This window comes from Lipotes vexillifer, unplaced genomic scaffold (assembly GCF_000442215.2).
Source record: "Lipotes vexillifer unplaced genomic scaffold, Lipotes_vexillifer_v1.1 scaffold51, whole genome shotgun sequence".
In the NCBI taxonomy this organism is placed as follows: Eukaryota; Metazoa; Chordata; class Mammalia; order Artiodactyla; family Lipotidae; genus Lipotes; species Lipotes vexillifer.
The window spans coordinates 532,157-547,953 of NW_006786770.1; the positions used below are offsets into that span (position 1 = coordinate 532,157).

Below are 15,797 nucleotides of genomic sequence, written 5' to 3' on the forward strand. Positions count from 1 at the left end.
CCGGGCCCCCCTCTTTCCCATTTCCTTCCAGTTCCTTAGAGACAAGGACTCTGGCTTTCAGTGAGGGCAGCTGCACCCTTCACTCTCCTCATTTTGCTCAGGGAGGGCAGGGGTGGTGGGAGGGAGCCTGGGCCACAGCTCCGACAGTCTAGCTGGGCCAGGTTAGGACAGCTCCTGTCTGACATGGAAGGGCTGGCTTTAAAAACTGCTGCCAAGACAAGATGCTAACACAAGTGGGTAAATAATGTGCCTTGTGAATCCCTACCACCCACTTGACCAATGTCTGTGCTCTTAGACTTAACATTTTCAAAGAACTTAACTCTGCCATGCACTGTGCCAAACCCTTACATACGTCATCTTGCTAGGTTCCTAAATCCCCAAGAAATTTCCACATTTTAAAGATGAGGTAACTGAGGCCCAGAGAGACTGAGTAACCTGCCCATTGCCCAAGGTCATGCAACTCACTCTTGGAGGAGCCGTTATCCATCCCAGGCAGGCTGGCCCAGAGCCTACACACCTCCCAGCTCTATACGACGAGCTTCCTTCCCTGCCCTGCTCCCCTCCACATACACTTCCTTTCTCTCCTGCCCTGTCCATATGTGTTGTTTTTTTTTCAGGTCAGCTGAGCCTGTAAGAACTTGTTGGGTATCTTCCCTAATCTGCCCATTAAATGCTAGCTGAGGAAAATTAAACCTGGGCCCAGGACCTGAAGGAGAATCAGGACCCCAGAGGTGCTGCTCTCAGCTGTTCACTCTGCATCCCTTGTCCACAATCCCCTGCCCCAGCCTCAGTGTCCCTAATTGGAGCAGAGGAGGGTTCCCTTCAGGGGCCATGAGATGAGTTGAGAGGAACTGTAATCCCCTCCTTGAGGGATGCAGCCATTTATTAAAAAGGCAGCTTTGGAGGTCACCCTCTCTCTTGCTCCTGCACTGCATGCATAGAGGAGAAGGGCCAGGTTCTCCTCACCTTCATCCTCCAAGTGAAGACTGACTAAGCAGTTCCTCTGCAGCTGAGTTAAGGAGGGAGGGAGGAGGCTCAGCCAGTTTGCTAGCAATAATCTAAATGCATCGCAAACCCCATTTAGCTCCTGCTAGGAACCCAGAGGGAATAAGAGGTTATTCCTGAAGCTTCCTTCAGCCTCTAACAAACTGTCATGGGGTGGATGTGATCACAGGGCCCTTCTATGTTGCCAACTTCTGGGGCAGTTGGGGCTGGGAGTGGGTAAGGAATTCAGTCTTGACCTAGGGCAGAATATTCTGAGAAGTTCTACAAACCCAGAGTTTTGTTACAACTATTCTGAAGAACGCTTCACTTAAGAGAAATCAGGGACATCTGCTGCCTTTCCTCACACTACTGACCAAAAGAACATGATGCACAGTTAACAATGGAGCAGGGAAGGCAAGCAGGAAGGCTGACTCAGGGGTCCCCTCACAAATGCTACAGGACCCCCAGCTAACACTCGAGCCTGGTGAGTGTAGATGCGCTTCCACTGCCCAAGGTTGCTTAGGCTTTGCCATTCTTTTATATCAAGAACTTTGTGAGGTTTATCTGAAAGCCACTTTGAGATGAAGAAGGAAGAACCATAACATGGGAAATCCTAGAAAGGGTCCAAGTATCAAATATTTTAAAATTCTAGTGTTTACAAAGTGGTACTCACTTGGGATTGAAAGCAGCCAAGTCAGTGTGTGCAGCATCCATAAACAGAATACAAATCAGTTACAATGGAAACAAGATTAGATTAAAAAGCGTGCCCCGAAACAAGCTCTGACTAATAAAGAGTGACAAAGAGTGATAGTGTGCCACAGTCAAACTGGGTTTTGCAGTAACACTAGGATTATGGAACAGTTAGTAAACGAGTGGCCCATGGACTGGGAAAGAAACCCTCCTAGTTAGCTCCCCCCTCCCCAGTCTCCTAAACATCTAGAATTTTCCCTTTCATATTCTCCCAATCAAAACTAACTTGTCCTGTTTCCAGTTCCTTTACTCTCCATGAAGAAACTGAAAACCTAATCTCACTATGGCTAGTTGCTAATAATGACTCAGTTTAATAGAGCAGTAGTTCTCAAACTTAAGCATACACGAGAAACACCCAGAAGGCTTGTTAATATACAGCTGTTTCTATCCCAGAGTTTCTGATTCAGCAGGTCTGGGGTGGGGCCTGAGAATTTGCATTTCTAACAAGTTCCCAGATAGTTCTGATGCTTCTTCCAGGGACCAACTTTGAGAATCATGGCAATAGCATGACCCAAAAGAATGAGGTGACATTAGGCACCTGGGCAAGGCCAGAGGGGACATTATTTGGAGGTAGGTGGATCCTATTATAGTTCTCAAATCCTACCTGATGTGCCCTGTTCCTAGGGAACCCCTATGTTTGGTTTCTCCTGTGGACAGATGATTCCCAGAATGGCCAAAGTTCCACATATGACCCTAGACTTTGGACCATTTCTGAAAGAAATTAAGGATGTGTACTTCCAAAAGCCATGTTTGTGGGAACATTTGTGTTCAGTGCAATGGATCTGTAGTCCAGAGGGTGTGAGCAGAAAACAAAAGTGCCCTGACGGGGCTTAGTCCACAGAGATGGGATTTGCTCTACAGTGTGATGACAAGAGCCTGCAGGTAGGATCTCCTCACTCCCCTGGGCAAGCAACATGCTCTGGCTCAGGACAACAGACAGCTTCACCTACTGCTGGGTTTTAATGAAATAACTCAAAATGAATTATAGAAAAGAAAAGAAGAGAAAAAATTTGTCTTGATATCTTTACAAATTCAGAGCAGTGACAGAGGGTGAGAGGGTACAACCAAAACTATGTTCCCTGATGTCAGAACAACTTTATCTTTACAAGGCCTAGTCTAAAGTAGAGTGCACAATAATTGTGCAACAAATATTTTTGGTCGACTCATCAATATTTTTTATCAGTTGTATGCATTAAGGTGCTGAACAACGTGGTAACTACTTATGTGAAATGCCAACTGAATCTGAGTATAGGTATGAAAACCTCACAAGCGTTCCATGAGACTGGAAGGGCCAGCATTGATATCCTCTAGGGAAACTAACGTTTGGTGTGACCTTGGGTGTCTCTGGACCTCAGTTTTCTCTGTCAGTCCAGCCTGGTGGTGCTAAGAGGTATGTGGATGGCTCTCTAGCCTCTGCTCTATAGCATCCTGGGCACTCTGAGCACGTCCCACTGAAAGCTCTTAGGGGCATGATTCTGACTGTGAAAGAGGCCAGTGGTTCAGCTATGGAAAGTCCTAACTTTACAGATGACACTTTTTTGGTCAGAAAGGGACTTCACAGGAATGGGTTGACCATTTGGTTGATTCAGTCTCCAACCCAGCACAGGGATCCTTTTTACGATACGTCTGGCAGATGGCTATCCAGGTAGTGTCCAAGAAGCTTGCTACCACCCAAGGGGGCCAATACCTCTCAGGGTGGTGGCTTCCACCACTGTTAAGATATAACTTGAATTCAGCCAGCGTTTGGCTCCTGGAGATTTTGTCCTTCAGCCCTCATTCTGCATCTTATAGTTACACAGGGTGAATCTGGCCCCTCTGTGTCATGACAGACTTTCTCTCATACCTCTCTAAAAGCCTGGATAACCCCAGGTTCTCTAACTATTCTTTAATGACATAGTTGCCAGGTCCTCCTCCACCCTGACTAGTCCTCCACCCTGGACATGTCCCCATCTGTAGGGATGTTCATCCCTCTGGTGTGAACACACTGGCAGTGATGTGTCAGGGAGAACTCATGGTGTCATGTGCTCATGGAGCTGGGAGGGACTTTAGGCTCCATCAGGTCTACCTCTGGCCTAGAGCAGGCCTCTGGCCTGAGTAGCATTTCTGACTGGTGTGGCCTCCACATTACTCCAAACTGAGGCCAAGCATGCCTTCTTCCCTTCCTGGGATATCACTATCACTTCTTCCTCCTGACTATGACCCTGGGCTCTGGTATTGTGATCCTCATTAGAGTTCTTGTCCCCTTGATTTCCTTCCAAAAACTGGTTTAAGACCCTGTATTTGCTCCTTTGGGACAGAAAGTCCTTGGCTGAACAGCCCCTCCCAAGCAGGCTCATGCTCCTGCATTTGAGTAGACAATGGGGTGGAGGGGAGAGGCAGAGGGGGAGTGGGTGTTAGAGGGGAGTGGGTAGTGGGTGGGGGCCTAGGGCACCTCTGGGTTTACCGGTCACCTGTGTCGGGGGCGACGCACTCGCATTTGTAGATGGTGATAGAGTCAGGCTTAAAGTTCATGTTGATGGGGTAGTACTTGAAGGCACCAATCATCTTCTTAATGGCATCATAGATGAAGATGAAACTGATGAGGGTGGAGAAGCCCTCCTCAGTGAAGCGGGTGATATACTTGATGATAAAGCTGGCATCTGTGGCCACCAGGATAAGGCACTGGACAGCTGAGTGTAGGCCAATCCAGAGGCGGAACTCCATGTAGTCCAGGCCATTGCCTCTGGAAAGCAGAGGGAATCGAAGGGCCTCCAGCCCAAGGCTCTTGGCTGTGCTTGGCTCCCCAGACCCACCCTGGGTGCCTCATCTGCCCTTCCTGTGGCACAGATGCCCTTCTAGGAAGTACAAGAGGACTGGGGATGGGGACAGTTCCCGGGTGGGGTTGTCTGGTCTTTGAGAATTCCGGGAAAGTCTCCCATGGGGTGGCAGAAAGGTGCTCACACACTTCGGTTCTTACACATTTGGTAACAAACACCAGAGTGAATGAAAAACAGGGAATTTCAGAATGACACAGCTGGAGCAGACCTTAGAAATGGGCTCATGCTGTAGGTGAGGCAACTGACCCCAGAGCTGCATGAGTCAGGGTATAGCCTTCTGACCTCCAGCTTGAAACTTTTTATACACTGCATTGACTTTCAAGTCATAATTGCTCATGAGCAGAGCAGTGGGAATTCTCTCCTATTGTCTTGCCTGGATTTCTCCCCATGGGCTGTGCTAATATGCACTAAGGTGGCTTAAAGGCAGATATCGGAGGGAGTCAGGAGGGACCACCTGGCAGTGCCTCCTACAGGTAAAGACAGCTTTGGTACCTTCTCACCCCACCTCCCCCTTGGGGCTCTTCCCCTACCCCAACCTTGGCATACTGTCCTAAGTGTGAGAGCAGGCACTGGGGGCCACCAAGGGCACCTACTTGCTGAAGTCGAAGAGGAGCTTCTCGAAGATGAGGATGGGCCCTGTGCTGCTGAGGATGATGAGAGGCTGTCCCGAGAAGAGGCAGAACAAGGAGCCAGCCATGGCAGTGCCCAGGAAACTCTCCATTACTCCCTGGGGGCATGAGGAGTGTTAGGCTCAGTAGAGGTGTGAGAAAGGGGCCTCTCTGACAGGTTAGAACCCAGTTATCTCAGCAAGATAATGCTGAGATAATTTTTTCACAATGCTTTCACAATAATTTTCACAATGCTCGTCCTTTATCCTAGGTCCTCTCCTCCTCAAATTCTGCTCCCCATCTCTGGCTCCACAACCTCTCACAATCGCCAAGCATCACTCTCTAATTCTAGTCCCATGTGACTTCCTTTTGGCACCCTAGGGCCTAGAAAACAGGGCTGCCAATGGTCGTGCTTGTTCCTGTGCCCATTCTACTCCCAGAGGACAGTCCATTCATCTACCCAATCATTTATTAATTCAAAGATCTAGTAGGTGCTTTTAGAGGTCAGACCATTCATTCATTCATTCATTCATTCAAAAATCTATTAAGGACCTACTATGTATCAGGCATTGTGCTAGACATTGAGGACCCATGAACAAACAAGTAATGCATCTTCATTCTAGTGGGAGATACACACAAGAAACTAGGTGATTTCTATACAGCAGAGTTTCTTAACCTCAGCACTACTGACATTTCAGGCTATATAATTCTTTGTTGTAGGGGGCTATCCTGTGCATTGTAGGATGTTTATTAGCATCTCAGTAGCACCTCACCTCCCAGTTATAAAAGCTCAAACTGTCTCTAGATACTACCCAATGTCTCCTAGGGGTCAAAATCGTCTCTTGTTAAGAACCACTGCCAAGAAATATGATAAGCTGGGATAAGGTAGGAGCACACAGTAAGAGTGAAGGGTTGGTCAGGAAAGCCTCCCAAGAGGTAGATACATGGAAGCTGAGAACCAAAAAATGAGCAGAGAATTGACCAGGAGAATAGGGTAAGTGGATGAGAAAGAGTGTGCCGGGAAGGGCAACAGTATTCACAAAGGCTGGAGCTGAAAGGGAACACGTCTTTGAAGAACTGAAAGATGATCAGGATTGATGGAAAACAGAATGAAGATGAGTGAGGAGGACAGGAATCTGAGAAAGGGAATACTGGGAGATGAGGCTTGAGAGACAAGTAGGACCATGTCATGAGGGCTACTGGGGGAAGCTGGGATTTATGAGTCAAGGATGATGTGTGAATATCTGGGTCAACCATGGTGTCCCTAATTGGCTGGGGGGAGCAGCAGGTCTGGAGGGAAGGTAATGGATGCAGTGTTGGCCCTGTGAGTTCGGGGATCCCAAAGGGCAGCTATATGGACATGCCCAGGAGGCAGCCGGATATTGAACCTGCTGCTCAGGAGAGTGGTGTGGGCTGGAGATAGGCACTCATCTTAATTTATCTGGGAAAATGGGTCTTCATCTTGGTGCTCTGAGCTTTCCAGTGATACTATCCCAAAGGGCCCCAATGGAGAAGACCCTTGTCTGGGTCTCAGGCTAGTGTCTCTGCTGAGCTGTTTTCCCCAGGTATACCTGTGTTGTTGTCATGGTAGACATTTCTAAAAATGTCTTAAATTCAAGCTAAGAATTTAAGGTTAGTTTTTTTAAAAGTATGGGAAGAAGGTCACAATTAGCAACTCAATTAATTGTGCTCATTAAGTTCATTAAAGCATCAGTAGGAAAAGTTTCAACTAACAAAGCAGATGATTTCCCCTTAAACATTTGCTCTATTTATATAATCTTTAAATTTGGTCTTTAGTAATATGATTTAGCTTTAGACCTTTTAATTATGCCAGCTTGTTATTATTTTTCTCAAGGGTAAAGGATTACAAAAAGTGATGGTCTGAACCTGGATGGTAGGTCAAACCCAAACCTTGGTTTTGGGATTATGGGAATAAGCTCCTTACCACTACCTGGTGGCAGCAGATTTTTCTGAGGTTTGCATGCATGTCCCCAGCTCACACACACCTGATAATTGTCAGTGGCATCCCCCAGAAGCCCACCAAAGGTGATTGCGTTGGTAATGCAGCCGAGGTAGATGAATAGGATGGCAGAGATGGACTGAATGTGGAAGCCATCGTAGAAGTCACTTGGGAACCAGGGCAGCTTCCTCTTGACATCCAGACACAGGCCACCGAAGAACCTGCTCAAGACAGGCCCAGATACTGCTTTCTCACCACAGACACCAGTGCAGGGGCAGAGCTATTTACAGGAGCCTGCAGAGTCTGCAGTGAGGAGGGGAACTTGACTAGGGGTGGATGGGGAAAGGGATCTTTCCACCAGAACATTTAAGACCAGGGGAAGAATTCTGTCATTAGACTGAGTTTGTGGTTGGCACCATCTCCACTGGGAAGGGTGGTCACAGACAGCCTGGGTGGGAGAGGAAAGGACTTATGGGAATATATATTGGGGTAGACCTAACATTCCACAGGGAATGGAAATCCTGGGGACCATAGGTGGCTATCCTCCTCAAGTCCCTGATCATCCGCAGGGTGCCTGTGCTTGGTAAACATAGGTGTGTCCAACTTTAGGAGATGGAGAGATCCTGGTTTATAACAGGTTCATCAAGGGCAGATTCTGAACCTTATAACTGGTTTCCTTGCTTTGTGGAACAAACAAGTGGGGAATTTTAGGTTTAGGGAGACTGTTTACTGGGGATGCTAGACTCCATAGCTCCTAACACAGTGTTTAGCATAGAGCAGGTTTTCTCAACCTTGGTACTGTTGACATTTTGGACTGGATAATTCTTTGTTGGGGGGAGGGCAGTCCTGTGCACTGGAGGATGTTGAGCAGCATCCCTGGTCTCTATCTGCTAGATACCAGTAGCATCTCCCCTCCATCTGGGACAAACAAAAATGTCTCTGAACATTGCCAAATGTCCCCTGGGTGAGGATGGGAGTGGGGAGTAGATAAAGTTGGGAACCACTGGCGGGCAGAGAGTCAAGGGCATAAAAAACATGACTCGTTCTCAAAGTTATGATTTACACATAGCTCTGCAGGGCTGTGTCCTTTCCTAAATTCAGATCTACCCAAGTTATTCTAAGAGCTGGCAAAGAAACGAAAGCCAGGAACATTTTCTATTGTTTTCTTTTAAAACAAGTTTTTTGACTAGGTGACGAAAGGTTAAAAAAATTCAAAAGGTATTCTTATGGATTGAATTATGTCCCCCAAAAAGATATATCAAAATTCTAACCTGTAAATGTGACCTTATTTTGTACATGTAATCAAGTTAAGATGAATTCATTAGGGTGGGCCCTAATCCAATATGACTGGTGTCCTCATAAGAAGAGGAAAATGCTATATGAAGACAGAAACACAGGAAGAACACCACCTGAGGACACAGACAGAGATGGGAATGGTGCAGCTGCAAGCCAAGGAACACCAAGGACTGCTGGCTACCACCAGAAGCTACAGAGAGGCAAGGAAGGATTCCACCCAGCATCTCAGAGGGAGGATGGCCCTGCTGACACCTTGATTTGGAAATTCTAGACTCTAGAACTGTGAGAGAATAAATTTCTATTGTTTAAACCACCCAGTCTGTGATACTTTGTTTCCACAGCCCTAGGAAACTAATACAGGTAACAAAGGGTGTCCTGAGAAAAGTTTGGGTTCCTCCTCTAGCTTCCCCCTTCCTGCCAGATCCAGGAGGGGCTTTGAGGTCTGGGGAGGAAAAGCGTTCATTGGCCAGATCCCAAGGCCAGGAGTGGGTGCTGCTGACAGAGGTGGAGAAGGTTCCTAAATGGTGGGTGAGGAGAAGAGAAATCTAAGACAACTGGTGTCGCTGTCAGGCCTGGAGTGGGCACCTTCCTGTCCAGATGAGCTCTTCCCCGATCTCGTGCACGGTTGGCATCTCTCCATCATCCCCACTGCTCCCTCCGCCGGCCCCACTGCCGCCGCCACCTGCAGCGCCGCCGCCTCCAGCCCCTCCGCCGCTTCCAGTCACAGAGCCGTTCATCTGACCTAGCTCAGTCAAGGAGAACACGGATTTCCTGGAAGGAGAAGGGCGACAGGGGACAGTGGGGCTCCCAATCCTAGGAAGAGATCAGCACCTCCAGGACTGTCGTCACAACTCCTTTACCTTTCCAACTAACATCATCAAATATCTTAAAATACAGAGAAAAATGCAGAGAATGATCTAGCAACACCCACACACAGGTCACCCAGGTTTTACAGATGGTCACATTCAGCATATTTGCTTCTGATTTTTTTTTTTTCAGAGAAATAAAGTGAGACTGAAAAGAAAAATTATAAACCCATGTACACTGACATCTCTTTCAAATCCAGAAAAAGAAACGGACAGACTGAAAGCTCCCTCTGACCCGGCTCCCTGCTTGCCACCCCTTCATTCATACACACCTCTTGTCAGCAGAAGTCACCTTCTTGGGTGGCTCAATTCGGATATTTGGATCCCACTCTCCAGGGGGGAGCACGATGACCTCGTCTAGAAACTCATCAATCCCCGCGATCAGATCCTCCCGATTCCTGGCCTTGTAGGCCACGTCGCTGAAGAGCTGGCAGGGAAAGATGCAGAGGAAGAGAAAGGGCCGCTCTCTTGCTGCGGTCCTCATCTCATCCACCTCCCGGGGGCACGCCACATACACTTTCAAAGAAAGTCACTTTGAACCATTACTCCACCTGCCAATTTGTTCTCAGTTTCTGAGATGAGAACAACGGGGCAGTTGAAACATAGCACAGTGGGGACAGTGGGACATGCAGCAAGGCGGCTCTTCCTGGACCTGAAGGCCAGGTCTCTGTATTCCAGTTGTCTGACCTGGGTTGAGTTACTTACTTAACCTTTCTGCTCTCAGTTTCCCACAGAGCAAGCTCATCAGAAAACCTGTGCAGAGCCAAGTCGGAGAAGCTCAGGTATTTCAAATCTGTTTTAACATCCCAGCCCTTCATCTTTGGAGGGTCAGGCTGCATCATTCCACACTGTCTCCAGAGGGTTCTTTCTGACTTTACAGATCTGATTGGGTTGTGCTCGTGTTTAAACTCCTCTAGGCTCCCTGTCACATAGTGTCAACTCTCAGCTCTGCCTACAGGCTCCATATAGTATATGGCTCCTCTCTCTGGTGTTACCTCCTGCTCTTGAAGCTCTTACACTGAGCCTATATCAAACCACTTCCATCCAGCCCCTCCCTCTCCAAACCGTGGCCCTTTGCCTGGAATGCCTGCCTCCTAGGCTGGTGCTCATCCTTAGCTTTAAAGCCCCCTTGTGTGTGAAGGGCCCATTGGCTGCCTGGGCAGTTAGCACATGGTTCACTCTAGGATTGTAGGTCTATCTCTCCCACTTGATTGGTGCTCCTAAAGGGCAGTGACTATTCCCTCATTCTCATAATCCTCACACCCTGCACAGGGTCTGACATACAGTAGGTGCTCAAACGTGACTTGTTGGATAAGTGAATGAATGAAGGCACAGTGTTTGACGCAGGAGCCATGACATTCAGGAGTACATGCTTCTCGTGGCACTTACGTCATCTACCATGAGGGTTGCAATGGCACGGCCAATTTCGTTGTAGGATTTTGCTCTCCCAGAAGGTCCCAGCAGTATGAACAGAAATCTGCAAAGAAGATGGAGGAGGAGGGGGAAAGTGAGAAGGAAAAGTAAAAGCAGGTGGAGAGAAGGATTTTCTGGCCCTAAATAGTATCCATTCTTCATTTTTTAACTGGGCAGAAACATGTCCCTTCCCTCCTCTGAATCCCGTATTTGCTTTGGAGAGACCTTCCTCTTCACTCCCACCTGAGCACCTTTGCCACGCCCTGGCATCCCAGAGCTCACCCAGCAGCGCCTCTCCCAGCTGCTGGCTACTTCTTGTTTATGATTATTTTAAATAAATTCCCTCAAATTCTTCCTGAGTCAGATTGCCATCCCCATACAACTCCCTACTTTTCCTTCTTCGATTTAGGGATGTCTCCAACTGCACTACTAGCTGACTGCATGGACAGCTGGCCACCCGAGGGTGGGTATGGTGGGCAGATTTCAATGGCTCTCACCTGGTGGGGACAGGCACCTCGGTCACTCCTCCCAGCATGGCTGACTGGATGAGACGCACGAAGGCAATGAATGGCTGGTCCAGGAAGTCCACCTCGCCCACGAGCACATTGGAGGCTTCTGAATCCTTGGGGATCTTCTTCATAAATTTGTTTTTCCGCTGGTCAGTGAGGGGGACAAGAGATGCCCATGGATACTCAGGTGCAGTGGTTTCGGCTCTCACTCAGCCCGTTCAGACTACTGTGGAGCCCTAACCTTACAAAATTCTCCCAGCGTTTCTCAAGAGACTGAAGGAAATAAGCCGACACTCTCCCACAATCTGCAGATGAGGAGACTCAAAGTTGGTTAACCCCAGGGACCAATTAAGCCTTTCGTAGATGGGAAGGAACAGGCAATGACTTGACCCCCTAAGATGTTCCATGATGGGCAAAAACCTTGTTCTACTGAAGTGTGAGTGGAGGGGTCAGAATAGAAAGTCAGGGCTTGCTGGACATCAGGTCTCTTCCCCCAGCAGCAGCTCAAGCAGATGGGAGTCTCGGCCCTTACGCTCCAGCTACCCAGCCCTCCCTCTCTGCCTTTACCCTGGATGGCCGTGGGAGGAATGAGACCATCCTGATGGCCAGGGTGGACACACTTTGTTTTTTCTTTACCACCAGCTTCCTGGCTGACAGGAACCCCTGGACCTGTGGGTCCAAGCCTGTGAGAGACTTCTGTGCCCCCAAGTCACCCCTAGAGGACCTCCCAGGAAACTCATAGCTTCTGAGCCTTTCCCACTGAGATTATCGAAGTACCCTCTATCCAGTCCCTCTGGCTGGTGTCTAGTCAGGGCAGGAAGGTCAAATGGGAAGAGTGAGTGGGGTTCAATGTGAGAGGTGCTGGAGACAAGCCCTCTGCCCCGAATCAGCCCCACTCTCTGCGGTCATGACTTTCATCCTATGGATAAGATGCCGACTCCTCCGGAGCCCTCTCTTATGATGAAAATGCCCAGGGGTGGTCACATATGCACTCTTCTTAGTCTTTAACATCTTACGGTACATTGGTTTTTCAGATCACTTTCCCTCTGGGCAGCAAGGGGATAGGCAAGAGACAGAGATAGTTTCATAGAGAGAGGTGGGGAAGGAGCGTTTGGGGAGGACCGGGCTGGTGGCAGTCCACAGTGGCCAACGAAGGAAGAAAGGGCCCAGGAGGTGGAGGCAAGTGGTACAGAGAGATTCTGCGGACGCCACAATTTTGCCACCTAGTCCCCCTTGATGGGAGTCTCTCTTGTGGGCACAGAAATGTTTGTTTCTCATAAGTTCAGTGAAGATAGTTTCCTTCTATCCCTGGAGAGGGGTCAGTTATGGGCATGGGCATGGCCAACAGGTCTTGCCCCTTTGGGCCTACAGCCATTTCCTGATTTGACTCGTGGGGGACGAGATACATACTGGGCTGGGGACCTACCAGCACTAGAAAAGGCTTGTGAGCAAGGGCTGCACCCTTATAATCTTTTAAATCCCTTAAAAAACATAAAACTCTCCACAACCACCTGGGCAACAGCCCCAAGGACCCTAACGCAGTGAGAATAAGCAACAGCAGGAGTTAATGGGAAGGCCAGAATCCTCACAACTCAGAAAGTCCCTTTGTCCCAGGAGCAGTTAGCTGGTTCATAAGCAGGTTCTTCAGGATGGAGTTCTGGGTGTGCCAGGGCAGCCACTGTCTCCTTGACAACTCCATGTCCCTGGGCATGAGGCAGGGAGCAGGTGGGTGGCTAGGCCAGAGTTGTGGCATCCCAGAAATGGGCCATGCTGGTGTTCTGGCCACCCTGGCTTGGTGATGGTCTGGCCACGGGCTTGTCTAACCAGGGTCCTGCTGACCCCACTGCCTGAAGCCAGGGGACTCTGGTCCAGCTCTGCTGAGTCACTGCACACAGCGATGCTGTTTGAATCCACACACTGCTCACTGGGAACTCACTGGAACTCAGGGCCGTGGTGAAGAAAGTTGCACCTAAAGAACTGCCAGTGCTGCTGCAGATACTGAGAAGCAGCATCACACAACCAGTTAGGAGAGTTGGAGGCTGGTGCCCGGTGTTGTGTTCCAATCCCTAAATCAAAGGCAGCATTGCCGGGGGAAAGTAGCAGATAGTATTCTTCTTACCACATAGGTAATGAAAAATAGGTTGTGAAAAACTCTTACTAGGCAGTGCTTCCTTATAAGGACTCCACTCTCTGTGCGCATGACTATAGTAAAGTGGGGTTCTTCTCTAAATAAGATTCCAGAATACTCGTTCCTAAGTCACTCCCAAATTAAGGACTCTAGAGTCACACTGCCTGGATCAAATCATGGGTATGCCACCTTTCAGCTGCATGAACTTAGGCACGTTATTTAACTGCTTTTATGTTCTCATCTGTAGAGTGAAGATGATATAGTACCTTCATGACGCACAGAAAACGCACCGCACAATGTAGTGCATGCAATGTGTGGACCTCAAATGTTGGTTGATGCTGTTATTATTGTTATTTTGTTATTTTGGCCACCAAAGGGCCCTGGAGACACTGACATGAGGCAATACTCTTGTTTTGCCTTCCACCAAACTTGGGACTGCCTTGGAGGCCTGGAGGTCACCCAAGCTCCTGAGGAGTAGCTGCCAAAGTTCAGGTTTCCCTCATCACCTTCCTTCCCACTCCTGGGGGCACAGGCAAGGAGACCTTGGGACCTTCTGCCCCTGAGATATGAATGTTTGGAATTGAGGGAAGCCTCCTCTGGGCTTCCCTCGGGGGCACAGTCATGGGGGTCCTGGGCTGTGGGCTTAGAACTTGGACTCAACTTGTCTGCGGGATTCTGATCTCATCAAGGAAGTTTCAGCCAAGCTGGTGGGAGTCAAGAACTGACTTTATCTAGCACTAGCCAAGGAGAAGATACACTATTGGGCAGTCCAGTTGATTCACTATCATTATTGTCCCCACAGGGAGGCCCCACTGCTTTTCTCTACCAGCCCAAGCCCCCACTTCATCCTTAAAAGTGTTTGTGTGTCATGGACGAGGTGAAATTCTGTGTGGCGGTCTTCTCTCTCCAATAAACCCCAAGGTCAGGGATAGCTGGCCTCTCATCTGATCACACTTCTCTGTCCCCTACTCCTTCCAGGGCCTGGCACAGAGCCAGCACCCAAGTGTTGGACTGGGCTGAGTCACCAAGGCAACCCAGAGCCCCACCCGCATCCTTCCTGGGGACTCCCACTTTTTCACGGGAGTAGAGTTTTGCCCGTAGGGGCTCCCTACCCCTGAAACCAAAGACTTCTTCCTGCCCTGGCCCTCCACGGCAGCCAAGTGCAGGGGCTTTACTACCTGGTCTGTATTTGGGGTGACAGAAATATCATTCATGCTTCTGCTCTGGGCGTGACCTAGGAGAAAAGGAAAAGACGGTCCATCAGGGGCAGACAGGTTCTCGCAGGCCCTTTTCTCTTGGTCTCTACACAGGCTTTTCCCATCTTCACAGCCAAAGTAAAGCCCCCTCCCCTAATCCTGCAGCCCCTTTCAGCAAGCATTCTCTCTCTTTTCTTCTTTTCAATGGCAGCTTTCTTAAAAGAATTGCTGGGCCCCAGGTTCTACTGCGTCCTTCTCACTCCTCAGTGTGCTACGCCCTGGTCCCAGCCCTCCGCCCTGCCTTCTTGGGCAGAGACTAAGATGCTGCTCTGCGCCAGGCCCTGAGGTGGGGAGGGACACAGACACCCTAATGGGTAACGAGCCAGGCGTCACTAAGCTTGAGCCTTGTTGCAGAGAAAAGAGCAGTTTCACCTCTGTCCTCCATGACCCATGGGAGTCTTTAAAGATGGCTGGGGTTTTGGGCCAGCAGAGGGAAGGAAGGTGGGGCTCCCCATGGCAAGAACAGTGGTGGTGAACTATTCAAACAGCTCCTTCCTCCATTAAGGCAGGAGAAGTTCAGCTCTCATTTCCCACCAGCAGCCACATCCAGTGGGCCCTCTCAGGCTTTCTGTGGTCTGTGGTGTCCCCGCACTTCCAGACTCTGCTTTCCCTTGGCTCCCCTCTCTTATTTCCATCCAGGATCCTCTCTTGCTGGGCTCTCCTCAGGGCCTTGCTTTGCACTCAAACCCTCCAGAGGCCTCACCCCCGTCCTCCTCGGTCAGTCCCATCCCCTCCTGTTTCATCCCCATCCACATTTGTGCTGGGGATGCCCAGGTTGGGTCTCCAGTCCAGATCTGTCCTGAGCTCCAGATTCCTCTGAGCAGCCTGACCTGGCAACTCAGACTCAACACACCTGAAACGAAACTCGTTGTCTTCCATCAAATGTCTCCCCGCATAGACCCCACACCGCCAGTGCTTCCTCCCCCTTGTCCACTGGCAATCAAAGCAGACCAGGAGCCAGCCTCGACGCCTCCCTCTTCCTCATTTCCCACTTCCCACCAGTTGCTGCAGCCCAGCGGGGTCCTCCTCTCTGTTCTTGCTCTCACTGCCCGAACACGGCCCCCATCTCTTGCTCCCAATAGTTCAGCCCCTTCTAGTTTATTTCTCAAGTAAAAATCTGACCATGATACGTCCCTGCATAAAACTTCTCAGGAGTCCCCATTACCCTCAGAATACAGGCTGGGGCCTTTTGCAGGATTCATAGGCCCCTT

The 15,797-nt window shown here is 49.3% G+C and overlaps 1 protein-coding gene across 1 annotated transcript in view; it reads right to left on the minus strand.

Annotated features, from left to right (window-relative positions):
* SLC4A5 (solute carrier family 4 member 5) overlaps positions 1 to 15,797 on the minus strand; it is a 98,922-nt gene that overhangs the window by 24,726 nt on the left and 58,399 nt on the right. Inside the window, exons 7-14 of the mRNA XM_007459397.1 lie at positions 14,509 to 14,564; positions 11,191 to 11,348; positions 10,670 to 10,757; positions 9,553 to 9,707; positions 9,000 to 9,185; positions 7,165 to 7,339; positions 5,144 to 5,277; positions 4,185 to 4,456 (exon numbers count right to left, since the gene is read on the minus strand). Of these exons, the coding sequence (XP_007459459.1) occupies positions 4,185 to 4,456; positions 5,144 to 5,277; positions 7,165 to 7,339; positions 9,000 to 9,185; positions 9,553 to 9,707; positions 10,670 to 10,757; positions 11,191 to 11,348; positions 14,509 to 14,564 (1,224 nt within the window). The remainder of the gene's footprint in view (positions 1 to 4,184; positions 4,457 to 5,143; positions 5,278 to 7,164; positions 7,340 to 8,999; positions 9,186 to 9,552; positions 9,708 to 10,669; positions 10,758 to 11,190; positions 11,349 to 14,508; positions 14,565 to 15,797) is intronic.